At 36.7% G+C, this 17,495-nt stretch overlaps 1 protein-coding gene across 19 annotated transcripts in view; it reads left to right on the plus strand.

The window, feature by feature from the left end:
• RHOT1 (ras homolog family member T1) overlaps positions 1–17,495 on the plus strand; it is a 56,655-nt gene that overhangs the window by 13,488 nt on the left and 25,672 nt on the right. For 15 of the 19 annotated variants that reach the window (XR_011493704.1, XR_011493703.1, XM_014862162.3 and 12 more), the window contains 8 exons: positions 2,786–2,844; positions 4,496–4,577; positions 6,635–6,678; positions 6,996–7,049; positions 7,204–7,256; positions 10,978–11,086; positions 11,656–11,757; positions 17,093–17,191. Coding sequence is in view for 17 of the 19 variants with exons in the window: in XM_014862162.3 (XP_014717648.1) it covers positions 2,786–2,844; positions 4,496–4,577; positions 6,635–6,678; positions 6,996–7,049; positions 7,204–7,256; positions 10,978–11,086; positions 11,656–11,757; positions 17,093–17,191 (602 nt within the window). In the remaining 2 variants the exon portion in view is untranslated. Of the gene's footprint in view, positions 1–2,785; positions 2,845–4,495; positions 4,578–6,634; positions 6,679–6,995; positions 7,050–7,203; positions 7,257–7,668; positions 7,795–10,977; positions 11,087–11,655; positions 11,758–17,092; positions 17,192–17,495 lie in introns of those variants that run through there. The other 4 variants (XM_070482758.1, XM_070482760.1, XM_070482759.1 and 1 more) reach the window with 2 other exon arrangements.

The raw sequence follows: 17,495 nt of genomic DNA on the forward strand, positions 1-17,495 counted from the left end.
TGAGGAATTCCTCCAGATTACAAGAGACTAAAGAGACAGGACAACTAATTGCAACATCTGCTCCTGGACAGAAAAAAAAATATTTTTCTTTTTTATAGAAGATAACATTGGGACAAATGGTGAAATATGAATGAGGTCTGTAAGTTAGATAATAGTATTATATTGGGGTTAATTTCATTATCTTGATAGTGCATGGTGGTTATGTAAGAGAATGGTCTTGTTTTTTGGGAAATACACACAAAGGTGCTTAAGGGTAAAGGGGCATCATGTCTGCAGCTTACTTTCAAATGATTGAAAATATATGTATTAAGAGAGAAAGAAAATGATATGCAAATATGGTAAAATGTTAACATTTGGGGAATTTGTTTAAAGGATAGACATGACGCCTTTGTATTATTTTGCTATTTTTCTGTCTGAAATTTTCTCAAAATAAGTTAAAAAAAAAAAGGAGGTGCTGGATTAGTCACCACTGAATCAGTGAATATTTAATTAACTTACATAGTATTTGTGTATACAGTGCTTGCTGACTTTAGGGGTCACTATTCATTTTTTGTATTAGTCGTGTTAATATTTTTATTTTATTTTTTTTGTGAGGAAGATTGGCTCTGAGCTAACATCTGTTTTCAATCTTCCTCTTTTTGCTGGAGGAAGAATGTTCCTGAACTGACATCTGTGCCAGTCTTCTTGCATTTTATGTGGGATGCTGCTATAGTGTGGCTTGATGGGCGTGGACCCCCGAAGTGGAGCACACGAACTTAACCACTTGGCCATGGGGCTGGCCCCCATAGTATTTCTTAAAGTATAGCATAAGAGAGAGAAAGAACACTGACTTAGCCATCAGGAGATGGGTTATTCTCTTAGGTCTGCAACTGCTCTTTCACTGAGACCTTGAGAAAATCACTGTTTTTAGATTCCGGGTTCTTCATCTGAAAGCTTTCTGGGGAGCTGGACAAGCTGACGTCAATGACTAGGTGCTAGCAGCTCTGTGATGACGGGCTCTGGATTCACTGACATGGTTGGAACTCGGAAATGTTATCTGATTATCAGCCACTTGGACAAGGCCCAAGCCTGCTCACACAAGTCCGTTGAAAAGATCTGCAGAATCAGAGCTGGAAGCCACCTGTCAGCCGTCTGCTCTGTCCCTCCACCAGCAGTGCTCACTTGCTCACAGCACACCCGCTACGTTGTTTTGACCAGTGTTCTCCTTTCCAGCCATTCATTGTTTTTCTGGAGACTGGACTCGTGTTCTTAGTCACCCTTTGTTTTAGTCATTCAAGAAAGGAATATGACTTTTCTTAACTTAAATTTTCCAGTTCTTTTATATTTAGACTTTACTTTTGGAAACTAATTTGCTATTATGACAGAGATTAATATGCAGGTGGACTGTTTCCCTCTAGAATCACAAAAGGGTTTAGTTGATAAGCAGTTGAATGTCTAACAGTAGTAATTGTATGATCAGAAAGTGATGGGAATGGAAGTCAAATTTCAGAATGAAAATTAAGGTTTTTAAGTTTGTGCCTTTAAAAAATTTCTAGATTAGAAAATGTAACTGGGAAGTTTTTTAGCTCTAACCCTTTAAATATGATACCATAAAAAAAAGAGAATATAAGGATGTGTAGAAATAGACGCTGATCTTCTATTGGTGAGGATGTAAATTAGTTTATTCTTTGTTGTAGGTAATTTAACAATATCTGTTAAAAACAAAAAAGATGATGCATGCTAACTAGAGTTCCACTTCTAGAAATTTATCCTGTGGAAATCCTCCTTGCAGCATTGTTTATTAAAGTGAAAACGTGAACAATGTTTATTGTTAGGAATTACATTAATAAATTATGATGCATCATACAATAGATTCTCATATAACTATCAAAAATAATGGAGGCTTTTTAATGTTAATATAAAATGGATTTATTTTTGCTGTTTTAAAAAATTATAAAATATACAAAACTATTTAACATTTTAAACATTTATAAGTGTACAATTCAGGGGTATTAAGTACATTCAGAATCTTGTATAACCATCACCTCTTTGTGTATCTAAAACTCTTTCATCATCCCCAATAAAAACTCTGTATTCATTGAATAATAACTTTCCTTTCCCCTCCAGGAGGTTTTTTTGTTTGGTTTGGTTTGGTTTGGTTTTTTTGAGGAAGATTAGCCCTGAGCTAACTGCTGCCAATCCTCCTCTTTTTGCTGAGGAAGACTGGCCCTGAGCTAACATACGTGCCCATCTTCCTCTGCTTTATATGTGGGACGCCTGCCACAGCATGGCATGCCAAGTGGTGCCATCTCCGCACCCCGGATCCGGACTGGCGAACCCCGGGCCACCAAAGTGGAATGTGCGCACTTAACCACTGCGCCACTGGGCCGGCCCCTCCCAGGAGGTTTTTATATATTGACATGGAATACTGCCCAAATAGATAATTAAATGATAAAAGAAGATTGCAAAATAGTATGAATACTGTGATTCCACTGTGGTAAATTATTATAACATGTTAATATAAGTTTAGGAAAAATCTGAGAGACTCCATAAATTAAGTTGTTAATGGGGATATTATGGGAGATTTTTATTTTTGTATATTTTGGTAATGTTTTGTTTTAAGTAGTATTTGAAACTTTTCTAAGCAGAAAAAAAAGAGATATACTTTAAGTATTGTACTAAAACTTGCTAATTTGGATGCCTCTGATTTTAGCTAACAGGTAATAGACTTTCCTGTGTGGTTGCTGACTTTGCTCTTATGTATAACCTAAACACTTTATTAAAGTAATGATTTTTCTTTTCACAGCTAGAGTTGGGAAGACATCACTGATTATGTCTCTGGTCAGTGAAGAATTCCCAGAAGAGGTAAACATTTTGATTTCTTTCTTATATTTAAAATTTTTTAAATTTATTCAAAACTGAGTTAAAATAAAATAAATTCTGTCCTTTTTTGTATGTATTTCCTTTCTGACAGTTTAGATTTTTAAAGGGGCTCATATTAGTTTATATAAGACGTCCCTGAAATACAGTATAGGAGAAAGAATTAACTTAGATCTGAGTTCACCTAATTGCTTTTCATTCCTACTTTTTGACCTTGGCTAAGACATTTGTCGTCTCTGTGCCTTAGTTTTCTCATCTGTAAAATGGGAGCTGAAAGGGATGTTAGAGATTATCTAAGTTGTGTAATCCTTTCTTAAAAATAAAATGTTACTCGTAAGCCCAAAATATAGAACAGATGAGTATTCCTTTAGTTGAGGTTAGGGTGAAAGGTCTTGATCCCCACCTGCCTTCCACCTGCCGCTCTCGTCTTTGAGGCTTTAGAACCACTAGGATTCTGACAGACATGTTTGAAAACCTTTAATAGTATCCACTTTTATCATTCTACACATGAAGAAACTAATTCATTCCACCTTTGCCTACTTCAAAAATTGTTGTGAATCTCAAATGAGGTAAGCTTAAATACTAGTAGAGTGCCACCAAAAGTAAGGTGGTTTGATTATTACTGGCAATATATTTATGTACGTTTTGGAAGTTCCGGTATGAGGGACTGCTGGCTAAGGCCTGTTGTTAAGTTAGGATATTAGTATGGGGAATGGGATCACTGCAAATGGGATGAAAATGACTTCTTTTAATTCTCTTTCTTCACATAGTAGGTATTGTTAGTGCCACAGTTTGCATTTACCTTTTCTTTACTCTTGTTTGGTTAGGAATATCCGTGTCATTTCATTGTTCAGATAGGAATTTGGTGTATTATGTGGTAGTGTTTTCAACAGTGGTTATACGATCATTCATTGTTTCTTTTGCTTTTTTTTCCTCTTAAGATGGTTAAATTACTTAATTTGTGAAATGAAGTGTATTTTCATGTATGGTTTGTGAAATCAGTAACATTACTTGTGATCGTTCAGGGTGTAATACCTAAAAGTTTTCTGTGATAGTTGAACTTAGTTTAGAATTGTTGTTTTAGCATAGTCCTCTTGGGTGAGGATAAGGGGTTTTTAGTTGGTTAAACAATCATACAGTCTTCCCAGAAAATGGAATCATTAAGCATAAGGCTTATGTGGCCAATCAGTTATCTTGTAGAAGAAATTAATTTTGATAGTTTATTGTTTTATTTGAGGGTTGTTTTGGGTTAACATAGCTCCTCATTTATAGAGTCTCTTAAGCCTTCAACAAAATAGCATGAAAACAGTGTACTTTAAAAATCTAATATTTGAAACACCAAATTAATTTAAGTATTGTTTTAGGCTGCATCAGCTCTCTAGTATCCTTAATATAACCTGTGCCCACACAAGTAGAAATGGGTTTTTTTTTTTTTAATGTTTTATCATATAGTTTTAATGTATATTTGCATCTGTGGTAAAACACAAAAATAAGCATTTAAAAGTAGAACAAGTATCTGTAAGGACAGGTATGGGTGAAAGGGACTAATATGTAGATATGTATACATCATCTATTAACAAGTTTGATTGATAATATCTAAGGGTTTTTTGTTTTCTATACTTGTTTTCAAATGAAGGTTCCTCCCCGGGCAGAAGAAATCACCATTCCAGCGGATGTTACACCTGAGAGAGTTCCAACACACATTGTAGATTACTCAGGTAATGAATGTCCTCTTGTAGGTAAAGGTGTAGGGTTAATTTAATAGTCCTCAAAAAAAGAAACTTACTGAGCTTTAAAAAATATTGAAAGAGGGGTGGTCCTTTTTCTCCAGCAGTAAATGATCATTTACTATTCTTGTCTCATATATATCTCCCTGCCAACTGCCACCTCCCCCTGCCCCAAGCCTCCATCTTGCAGTTCTCTGTCCCTAATTTACAAGGTGGGTTCTATAATAATGAAAAGGAAAGAGGAATGGTAAATGACAAGTAGTAGATAAATTATTACCCTCCTTGAATTGGCATCTTTGCAGAGAAGTTCTGGGTTCGTTTTGTTATTAGGCATTCAGGCATGCTGTGATGACATAGAAAGAGTTCTGAATTTGAGAATCTGTTGGGTTCTAAATTTCTTCTTTAGTTTGTCAGCTTTTGTCCCAAATAAAATAATGGTTAAAACAGTTGTCAGCTTGCTTATATTACATGATAATAGAGACATATCTGTATTGCTTTTAGTAATTAAAAAATTTTCTATACATTGCTACTTACTTTTTAATCATTAAATTGTTTTGCTTTACTCTGGGATGACTTTTTTTTTTAAAGGTTCAATCGTAACAGATATACCACCCTGATGGGTGATGTTGATAGAGGGGGAAGCTGTGTGGGGGTAGGAAATATATGGTAAATCTCCGTACCTTCCACTCAGTTTTGCTGTGAACCTAAAACTGCTCTAAACAGTAAAATCTCCTGTAAAAAGTGGGTATAGCTACATTGGTAATTCTTTGTTTTGCAAGCTGGTATCGGGTATGTCCTAAAAAGGAGTTAGTAGAACTGTGTAGTCCAATACATTTGACCATCAAACACTTGAAATGTGACCAGTCTAAATTGAAAGGTGCTATAAGTGTTAAATACAGGTGGATTTAGAAGAGTTAGTATGAAAAAAAAGAATGTAAAATATCTCATTAATAATTTTTCTGAGTACATGTTGGAATTTTAGTATTTTTGATATTTTAGGTTAAATAAAAAAGTGATTTTACCTGTTCCTTTTTCCTGTTCTTAAGGTGACTACTAGAAAATTAAAGATTGCATACATGGCTTGCATTATCTTTCTACTGGACAACACTGTACTAGAAGCTGAGGGGATTGGATGCTTTCTGCTACAATCAGTCTCATAACTAGCTTTATTTACAGAGTTATTTTTTTCAGTATGTGTAGCCACATAAATGGATTCACTTCAGTATTAGAAGTGAGACGTTAACCCATTGATTATGCAGCATATGAAAAGATATTAAAAATATGACCAATTATTTAGCATAATATAAGTACCATTGAACTCATTTATGATACTAGTTTGTCAGACATAAAAGGCATTTTTTGGGGGAAACACATTTAATGTAAGGTGGTCTAAATTAATATGTCAGTAAATGCTTTGCTTATCGTTTGTGTGCTGCTTCATCCTAGCTATATCACGCGTATCCCCTGCACCTTGGGCTTATAGGCACATCCACCCATTGAGACCAGTTCTAGCCAGAGATACGTGCTAGAGAGGGAATTCTTGACTTTTCATTATCATGCTCCCGTTTTGCTTCTGGGCCTGGTTACTATTACTCATATCTGCTATCTAGATCTTGAACTTGTATTGCCCAGATTCTCACTTGGCCTTTTGACCCTTTGTGTATAAGCTCTTTGTCTGGGCTTCTGACTCTTCAGTACCCTGTCTTCTAGCTTGGGTTTCTGATCTCTTTTGCCTGACCTTTCTCAACTCTGGATCAGATGCTGGCCTAGATTTTTCACACAATGCCTTCTGCTCTTTGGTGCCTGAATTATCCTCTTGTAGACTTGTCTTTTAGTGTCAGCCAGCTTCCTTATCATAGTTCCACTCTGTCCTTCCCCTGGCTTGCCCTTGTATTTGCCACCTAATCTGGCACTACACCATGACATGAGGGATGAGGGATGTTTAGAGGAATGTTAGATGGATGTGGCAGAGATTTTATTTAGCTTGGCCATTAGTTTCTATGACTGTTTTTAAAATGTGAAACTTTTTTTGGCTTTGTCAATTGTAGAAGCAGAACAGAGTGATGAACAACTTCATCAAGAAATATCACAGGTGAGTTAAAAGAAATAGTTGTAGGGTTTTTTTGTGAGAAATCAGTCACGATTCTATGAGTCTCCGTTTTTCATTCTCCCACTCACCATGAGGGCTTTTTCAATTCTTTGTTGTTACTCCTGACTTTGAGTATGTGTTTTTGTTGTTAAGTCTTTGGAAACTTTTTCCTCTTAGAGGAATGCTAAGTATTTTTTTTCTTTTTTTTAGTTTTCAAATTTTGTTTTTTCTTTGGCCCAAATATATTAACTAGTTGGTAATTAAATGCTACTGTTTACCTGTTTATTATTTAAAAACGCTATTAATTTTTTTTTTTGCAGGCTAATGTCATCTGCATAGTTTATGCTGTTAACAACAAGCATTCTATTGATAAGGTATGAATGTGTGACTTTTTCACTATATTTAGTTAAATTTCAGTGGGAGCACTTTCAAAATTGATGTTCAATTTAGAGTTTTGGTGTCGTAAGGCACAGCATTTTTCACAGAAGATCCTTATCGTGGCTTAGCTCTTGTTAATTTTCATTTTAGGTAACAAGTCGATGGATTCCTCTCATAAATGAAAGAACAGACAAAGACAGCAGGTATTTTTTTCTCTGAAACTTTGTATATTTAAGAATTTCAAACTTACAGAAAAGTTGCAAGAAATAATGCAAAGAACATTTGTAAACCCTTCGCTTAGATCCACCAGTCGTTAACATTTTACCGTGTTTACTGTATAGATCTTTCTCTCTGTTTACGTATGCACACACACCTTTTTGGGGAGGAGTTATTTGAGGTAGCATATATATTTGAGAGCAAAGCAGAAAATAGAGCTCTGATACTCTGATGATACACAATTTCAGACATTAAATATTTTGATAATTAATCTTACATTTCTCTTTCTCAAACCGCTGCTTGAAAAGTCTCAGCTTTAGAATTCCTCTTCACCTGTATTGTACGTGCCCTCTCTCTTGAGATGCCCTTTCGAGGAGGAATGGCATCTCCTCTTGTCAGTGATTGCTCACCGTGTGGTGTATATAAGAGCACAGGACTTGGAGGAAGTGAACGACCTTTGAAATCTGGCTTGGCCACTTAGGAGCTTTAAGACTTTGACTTCATTGAGCCTTAGTTTCCTCATCTGTAAGTGAAGATGAAGATAATGCCTGTCTTGGCTAAATGTGATTATTTTGAGAGTCTAATGAAATAATGCATGTGTAAGTGCTTTATAAGTTCTTTAAAAAAACCTCGAGATCTTCGTTTAGGAATTCATATAGGGAAATTTCTTTGAAATTCTTTGGAAGATATATGTGTGATGGGGGAAAGCAAGAGAACACACATTCTGTAATTTTCAGAGCAGAATGGTAGTTCTGGGTATAAATACTTTGGGTTTTAAGTTAAAATGGAAACAAAACATTTTTCTTGCAGTATTGTTTAATTGAACATATTTATGAAGCATTTGAGTCTTTTTAAATGTTAGGAAATCAGAGTAATTTTATGTCTTAGACATATCTGGTCCTTTACTTAATTTTTTAGACTTCTCTTTTAGTTGGGCATTTTTGTGCCCTGAAACTCTGAAGATCTGATTCTAAACAGATGAACGAGGTCGTTGACCCTGTCTCACATCTTTATGGAAGGAGACTTTGTGACTGAGATGGTATTGTATATGCTGTGCCTTGTGGCTCTGATAGCTCCTCTTTATTATGGTTTTAAACTTTGTGGCGACTTACCGACAAGGTGGAAAGGAGAGAGTGACCCTCTAGAGCCACACTGTCCAATACAGTAGCCTCTAGTCACTTGTGCAGTTTAACTTCAAATTAAGTGAAATTAAATAAAACCAAAAATCCAGTTCCTTGAATACACTTAGCCACATTTCAAGTGCTCAAAAGCTACTTGTGGCTGGTGATTACAGTAATGGACAGTACAGATAAAGAACATCATCAGAGAGAGTGTATTAGATAGGGCCACCTTGGAACTCCTGACACCTGCTCTTCTTGCTGATTACTTGAGCAGTTTCCAAGAGAGACTCTTCAGAGAAGGCAGTTTTGCCAGGATCCATCCAGAGGCAGCTTGGACCACTGAATTTTAAAAATTTGGCTTTAGGGGCCAGCCCCGTTAGGTTCACACGCTGTGCTTCGGCGGCCCAGGGTTTCGCTGGTTGGGATCCTGGCCGCGAACCTAGCACCACTCTTTCAGCCATGCTGAGGCGGTGTCCCACATAGCACAACCAGAAGTGCCTACAGCTAGTGTGTGCAGCTATGTGCTGGGGAGCTTTGGGGAGGAGAAGAAGAAGGAGGGAAAAAAGGAACAGAAGATTGGCAACAGATGTTGACTCAGGTGCCAATATTAAAAAAAAAAAAAAAAATTTTTGATTTTACTGTGACAGCTTCGTAAAATGCTGTCCCTAGTTTTGTGGCCCTTTTACTACCATCGGAAAGTGGCTTTTAACATTTGAAGCTCTAATTTAGCTTCCTCAGGTGTAGCTGGATTTTTTCCTCCCTGAATCATGTGAGCATACTTATTTTTCTTGTGGTTGAGATGTCCCAAGCTGGTCTCTTCTTTGTTGTATGGCCCCTACACTTTCCGGTACCTTCTTCCTTGGGCCTCATACCTTAAGTTTATATTTGTTACATGTATATTCTTCTTGAACTTCCCTGGACCATTGTCACAGTTGTTCTTCATCACGGGTGCCTGTCACTGTCACCTGAAGTACTCTTAAAAAAATATAGATGCCTTTGCCCCACCCCTAGAGTTTTAAAATCAGTAGGTTTGGAGCAGGACTTGGATATGCGTATTTTTTTAAGCTCCTTAAGTTATTCTGAGCACACCTTTGTTTGCAAACCACTACATCTTTGGAAACCCTCCTGGCTCTGTTAGGAAGCTATATTTGTGTTATATAGTGGGTCAGTCCTTTTACACATAATGACCACACTAGACGGGGTAAATAAATGCTTGCAAGTTTTTTTGTTGCAATCTGGAGTCCACCAGGGTGATTTGCTTTCCCTCCAACCTCTCTTGCAGGGTGTGCAGATAACAGTTCTTCACTTGGCTGGTTCTTCTTAATGTCTGCATTTAGAGTTCCAATAGGCCTGTCAGATTTAACTTGTCTGAAACAAAATCCTTAATTCCATGCCTACCCTCACCACCCCCCCATCTTTTCTGTCTTAGGAGATATACCCATTTTATCCAGCCAAAAACCTGGGTATTTTTTTGATTTCTGCCTTTCCCTCAACGTCCATATCTTAATGTAGCAGCTACCCGTATCACTTCTACCTCTAAAATATATCTCACTTGTGAATATTTCTTCTCCATTTTCACTGCCCTAATCCAAGCCACCACATTTTTAAAAACTTTTTATTATTGACAAGAGTCAAACATATGCAAAAGTGGAGAGACTAGTATGATGAATCCCTCTACATCTGTCATCCAGCTTCAATAAGATCAACTCGTGGCCAGTCTTGTTTCATTTATTACCCCTCCCACTGGGATCATTTTGAACAAATAGAGACATCGTATCATACTGTAAATATTTCAATATGTATCTCTAAAAGATAACAAATGACTGCATTTAAAAATGTCCGTCAGATCATGTCACAGCCGCCGCCCCCCCCCCCCCCCCCCCGCCTTTTTACCCTTCAGTAGCTTTCCATTTGCTCTTAGAATAAAAGCTGCGCTCCTCACCAGAGCTGTAAGTCCTCACATGTCTGGCCCTTGCTCCTGTCTCCAGCCGCATTTCATGCCTCTTCCCCTTTGTTCGGTACTTGCCAGCCACTCTGGCATTTTTCTGTTCTTTGGACGCATCAGGATGTCTTTTCAGTTTGGAACCTTTGCATATGGTGTCCCTTCTTCCCAGCCAGCTCTTCCCTGGCTCTCCACATGGCAAATTCCATTTCATCCTTCACTCCTTGGCTCCAATGCCACCTTGTCAAAGATATTTTTCCCTGATCACCGTATAAAATTAGCTCCTTCCCATTTCTATCCTGTATCTCCCTGTTTATTTCCTTCATAGCACTTACAGAATTGGAGAGGGTTGTTTGTTTATTTACTTATTGTCCATCTTTTTATTTTCACTATTAGAATGGGCGGGGACCTTGTCCGTCATGTGTCCTTAATGCCTAGAACAGCACCTGGTTATAGTAGGTACTCAATAAATACTTGTTGAATCTGAACATGCTGTCTAGGGGCCTTGAGCTGACTACAGTAGAGGGTTCATGTTGGGGAGATTAAGTAAAGCTTATTAGTTAGAATGGGTTCTGAGGTAAATTAAAATATAAATCTAATGTCTTTTGCCTTTCTTATTATTACAATATGCCTTGTTTATTTTAGGCTGCCTTTGATATTGGTTGGGAACAAATCTGATCTGGTGGAATATAGTAGTATGGAGACCATTCTTCCTATTATGAACCAGTACACAGAAATAGAAACCTGTGTGGAGGTATGTCTTATTATTTGATTTCAAAAATTTACTGTTGGTGAATTCTCACTAAATTGAGGTTCAGAATAGGAGGGGAGGTGAGGCATGGAATAAATATTCTGTTTGTGAAGTCATGTAAACCAAATAAAACAGAGAACTTGGAGTTGGCCTCTGAGCTCTTTGTAGACAGTCATATTGTGATATACACTAAGAAAAATGCATTTTTCAGTTTCTTCAAGGAGTCTTGTTATTACTTAATATTGATAGTCTAAAAATTGTTTTTAGGGGGCCAGCCCGGTGGCACAGTGGTGAAGTTCGCATGTTCCGCTTCAGCGGCCTGGGGTTCACCGGTTCAAATCCCAGGTGTGGACCTACACACTACTTGTCAAGCCACGCTGTGGCAGACATCCCACATATAAAGTAGAGGAAGATGGGCACGGATGTTAGCTCAGGGCCAGTCTTCCTCAGCAAAAGGAGGAGGATTGGCAGCAGGTGTTAGCTCAGGGCTAATCTTCCTCAAAAAAAAAAAGAAATTGTTTTTAGCTCTCGTAATTACTTTCAGAGTGTAAAAGTTTTAACTTTTTTTCCAGTGTTCAGCAAAAAACCTGAAGAACATATCAGAGCTCTTTTATTATGCACAGAAAGCTGTTCTTCATCCTACAGGGCCTCTGTACTGTCCAGAGGAGAAAGAGGTAACCTGCTTCCCTCTTGCCCCCCGGGTCTGTGTTAGTAGGGGCTGAAATGTGTAAGTAGTAACTCTCGTATGATAGTGATTTTTAGTAACTCTTAAGTATCCTTGTAAACTGCTGAAATTTAAATTTATTGCTTTTTAAACTGTCATGTTTTCTAGATACTTTTCTTCAAAGACATTCACATTAAATGTTCAGAGTAGTATTCCAGATCAAATACTATTTCAGGAAGTGCTATTAAAACAGAAGAATTGGCAACAATAACAACAAAAAATCCAAAGACTTAGCTAATGGTCTGTTTGCTTTGCTCCTATAAAAACCACAAACTTAACAGCACACACACAGCCAGCCCTGATGGCCTAGTGGTTAAAGTTCAGTGCTCTCACCACTTCGGTGGCCTGGCTTTGCTTCCCTGTCAGGGAACCACACCACTCATCTGTCAGTAGCCATGCTGTGGTGGCGGCTCTGGAAGGACTTAACAGCTGGGATGTACAACCATGCACTGGGACTTTGAGGGGAAATACCACAACGTACACACACAAACGAGAAACCTGTATAGCTGTTTGACATGGGTACAACATGTAATACAACTTGAATACTCTCTTTTGGTTCATAGCTAAGAGACATAGTAATTCCTTAATTAAATATCTGAAATTTAACAATATTTTGCCATAGACTTTTAAAATTAATTTTTTTATTGAGATAGAACTTACATACCATAAAATTCACCCTTTTAAAGTGTACAATTCAGTGATTTTTAGTATATTCACACAGTTCTCTGTCTGTCAGCACTGTGTAATTCCAGAACATTTCATGTCCCCAAAAGAAACCCTGTACCCGTAAGCAGTCACTCCCATTCCCCTCCCCCCCAGCCCTTGGAAACCACTAATCTACTTTCTGGCTGTATGGATTTGCCTGTTCTGGATGTTTAGTATAAATGGAATCATTTAAGGTCTTTTGTGTCTGGCTTCTTTCACGTAGCATAATGTTCTCAAGGTGCATCTGTGTCGTAGCATGTGTCAGCACTTCATCTCTTTTTATGGCCAAATAATACTTCATTGTATGGATGTACCACATTTTGTTACCCATTCATCTGTTGATAGACGTTTGAGTTGTTTCCACTTTTTGGCTACTGGGAATAGAGCTGCTGTGAACATTCGGACACAGGTTTGAACACCTGTTTTCAATTGTTTTGAGTGTGTATTTAGAAGTGGAATCTCTAGGTCACATGGTAATTGTATGTTTAACTCATTGAGGAACCACCAAACTGTATGAGGGTTCCAATTTCTCTACATCTTTACCAATACTTATTTTCCATTTTTTTCTTTTTTGGTTTGTTATAGCCATCCTAGTGGTTGTGAGTGGTAGCTCGTTGTTTTGATTTGCATTTCGCTGATGGCTAATGATGTTCAATATCTTTTCATGTGCTTATTGGCCATTTGTATATTTTCTTTGGAGAAATGTCTATTTAAGTCTTTTGCCCATTTCTTGAGTTGTTTGTCTTTTTATTATTGAGTTTTTAAGAATAAAAAATTGCAGATTCTTTTTCAGGAAAAGTTTATAGTATAGGTGAGTAGTTGGCAGACTTTGACCCATGGGCCAAATTTGGCTTGTCACCTGTTTTTGTATAACCTGTGAGCTAAGAATACATTTCATATTTTTAAATGGTTGAAAAAATCAAAAGGAATAATATTTTGTGATGTGGGAAAATTATATGACATTCTGATTTCATCATTCGTAAGTAAAGTTTTATTGCAACACAGCCGCGCTCATGTCTTTCTTTGTCTTTGGCTGCTTTCACGCTACAAAGGCAGAGATGAGTAGTTGCAGCCGAGCTTGTGTGTGGTGCTGTCGTCACTTCTCAGTGCTGAAGTGCACAGCTGAAGTACTGAGTGCAGCCGGTGCACTGACAGAGTTGTAACTGGACAGCGTTTCGAGTACCATGTGTATCACTGTACTGTGACATTTTATTTTTTATTATCAGTGCTGTACCTGTCATGCCACAACAAGAAAAGAAAAAAGTTGATTTTTGCTTGGCGAAGGAGGTATATTTTCTGCTCAAACTACAGTTCCGCCATCATTTTTTTTTTTGGACCTTGATGCAAGTGCAAAGGAAGTTTCCATATTTTATAATCCATTTGACGATGCAGTTGAGGAGCTTCCACCTAACCTTCAATTGGAACTGATTAATCTGCAGTGTAATGACATGCTAACTGGCAAAACTCAAGAAAAGAATCTCGTATAATTCTGTAAATACCTTCTGAGCAATGAATGTGCTTGGTTAAAATTATATGTTTATGGATGTGTGTCAGGATTGGCAGTATGTGTCTGTGCAGGAAGACGGTTTCAGAGGTGAAATATGTAAAATCTCATTACAGATCAGCATTGGCAGGAGAACATTTGCAATCGATACTTGTGATAAAGAACACTAATTTTGAACCCCAATTTAGCAGAATGTTCTCTCTCCAAGAAGAATTCCATTCTTCTCATTAGTAAACATGTATAGCAAATTTATGCTTCAGTTATTATTATATTTTGTTTTTGATCAATAAAAACTTGGTGGAAATTTTATTCTCTCTTGCTATGTAAGTACCTACATGATCTTCTTGATTTTACCTGTTGGCTCTAAAAGCCTAAAACATGTGCTGTGTGACCCTTTACAGAAAAAGTGCTGACCCCTGCTGTAAGTGATTAATCTGAGCTATCCCTTAATCTGACCCTTCCTTCATCCTGGTTTACTGTTCCTTAATTGGAATGCTCCTTTCTAACGTAATCTAGTATTTCCCAAATTTGCCTCACAATAGTCGCTGTTCATACTTGTTAAAACACAGATTGCATTCTGATTTAACCAGGTGCTGTATTTTATAATCAAGCAAATTTGGGAAATGGTCTGCTACTGTAGAGATTTTCCTCTGAGGCCTTAGCCTAGCGGTACGTTAAATCCCCTCTACTTTGTTCCCAGTTCTTTAGTTGCCGCTTTTTTTAGGCCTATTATTAGTTCTGCTAATCTGCTTATCATGCCTGCCCCTCCCCCAATCCCATAAGGGTAAAACATCTGCCACCATCTGTTACTTGTTTCTTAGGTGTACCTGCCTGAGGTAGAATCTGAAACTTTAGAGATTATACCTTGTTTTACCACAAGTACAAGCTTTGAGTCTAAGCTAATAACAGACTCTTTTAGTTAGACAACAATAATAAGCTTTTAACACAGATTTGAGGTGGAATCATGAAAAAGATCATATTAAAAATTGAGGCTTGAACTGTAAATACGTTTTCAGTGATGATGGACACTGTATGACCCATGAAGTCCTCTGCTGACCTAAGAATGAAAAAGGTGTAACTTTTGTGTAATAATAATGGTTACTCTCTGAGAGTTTAGGTTACTCATATGCAAATGAGTTTATATTATTACTGTAAAAAATTTTGAGTATAATTTATTGAGGTATAATTTAAAAAATTTTTTAAAAGTAGTCATTTTTTGACGTTATATTTTAAGGTGCATAATATTTAAACATCACATTGAGCCAGTACCTTAGAGCACTTAGCTTCTGATGCATTTCAAGCTTTAATGAAAAATGCATCGTTGTTTATTTTTCTTCAAATTATTTTTTAATGTAGCTTTTTTTTTTTTCCCTGCTGAGGAAGATGTTTGCCTGAGCTAACATCTGTGCCAGTCTTCCTCTGTTTTTTAGTGTATGGACCACCAGCACAGCGTGGCCGCTAACAGAGCAGTGTAGGTCTGGGTTTGGTTCCAGAACCAAACCCAAACTGCCAAAGTGGAGCGTGCTGAACTTAACCACTAGGCCACTGACGCTGGCCCTTGTGCAGCTTTTTATGATGTGAGCAAAAACCACTTGCACAAAATAAAAAGTTACTTTTTGATTCTGTTTTTCCATCCTAGATGTTACTACTTTTTGAAACATTTAACTTATATAACAGATTTTAAAAGGAAAGTAAATAAAATATAACAATGTAATTTTTATTTATTAATCTTGACTATCTAATATTAGGATCACATTTATAGAAACAGTATCTTACTGTTCTTTATTTTTAAAAAAAATCACCCATGATTGTAGATGTTATAGGTTATAGACCATTTAGTACCATTTTATGTAAAGGAAGCCCTAGCCAGTGCTCTCTAAATGTTTGACTTATTTTTTTCAGTTCTTTCTAATCTCTTCATATCTTAGGTTTTATCTTTTTCTCACTAGATCAAATTAGTCTCGTGGAGACCCCTTTAAAACAAAAAAAGAAGGGATTATCTGTGTGTATTTTGGGAAAATAACAGTTTCCTTTTCAATTTTTTAAAGAATTGCTTTTCTGTATCATCAAAACTCATCACTGCTGTTTGCTCTGGATAGCCATGTGACTGAAGTTAAGAAGTTAATAAGTGCACATTTCCTCCCTTTGCTGTCTCATTTCTCTGCTTCAGTTGTGTCCATAAGAGATCTACCTCCAAGTGTACACAATGTTCAAAGATCTTCCTGAAAGTTTTATTTTCTCAAAATTCTTGACAGTGATTATCCTATAGCAATTATGCAAGTTAGAAGCCTGTGGGCCTTATTTTTAAATAGTCAAATATTTGTTCTATCCGTTATAAATCCTGAAAAATTAAGGAAGTTGTCAAAATATATTTCCAGCAGCATTACTTAGGAAAATTTTAGAGTCACAAAAGGCAAGGTTCTTTTTTAAATGTAAGTAGTTCTTATTTCATAATAGGAAATTAGTAAAAAGCGTTTACACTTGCCAACCAGTGCCATTTTGCCACCTTTTTGTGAATAAGCACGTTTCATATCCCAACTTTGACATACACACATACACAAGTGACAGATCAAAACATTTAGTCCCATTCTGGTACCAGAAGATTGATGATCAAAAATCAGCAGTTGATTATACCTCAAGAGAGCTGAAATGTTTTTAAAAAATCAGAAGTTGGGAAGCAAAGTCCTTAGTCGTTTTATAAGTCAGCTCCAATTCTTTATGGAATGAAGGAGGGCTTAAATAAATAAATATTTCTTCTTTATATGACTGGATGAACGAATCTTCTCTAAAGATGAACTTCTCTTTTGCCCATTCTTGGAGGATTCATGGTCATGAGGGGAGTATGTCCATTCCAAATATTGGTCCAAGTAAATATTGCCTCATTTACTTAAAAAGAGTTGAGTATAAAAGTAAATGTCTTTGCCTTAGTTCACTTTTCATGTGGGTTGTATTGGATGTTACGTATTTGACAGTAAAAATGATCAGAACTATCTTTAGCGTTACTTAGGAAAATCATATTTAAAAAATCCCAACAATTTTAATTAAAACAGTTGTTTCTTTTCTTAATGATTTATAGATGAAACCAGCCTGTATAAAAGCCCTTACTCGTATATTTAAAATATCTGATCAAGATAATGATGGTACTCTCAATGATGCTGAACTCAACTTCTTTCAGGTAGCCCTCTTCATTTTCAGATGTTTGCAAATCTTGGGTTTTTTTTTTTTTTTTTGGCTGAGAAAAGCTATAAAAAATGTATTAGCTTAAACAATGACATTGATAAACGTGTCTCTTTTGTGTAAAACTATCTTTCACATCAAGCTATTTAAGTTTTTACCTAGTGTATGAAACTCTCTTACCCATAGGAATTGAGGGGACTCTGAGAGTGTCATTTCATGGTGCACGGTGGGTGTATTAAGGAGGACTTGAAGTCTGAACTCTGAATTATTTTTCTTTCTTGCTTTTGTGTAACCTAGCTACA

Source organism: Equus asinus, chromosome 13 (assembly GCF_041296235.1).
Source record: "Equus asinus isolate D_3611 breed Donkey chromosome 13, EquAss-T2T_v2, whole genome shotgun sequence".
Taxonomy (NCBI): Eukaryota; Metazoa; Chordata; class Mammalia; order Perissodactyla; family Equidae; genus Equus; species Equus asinus.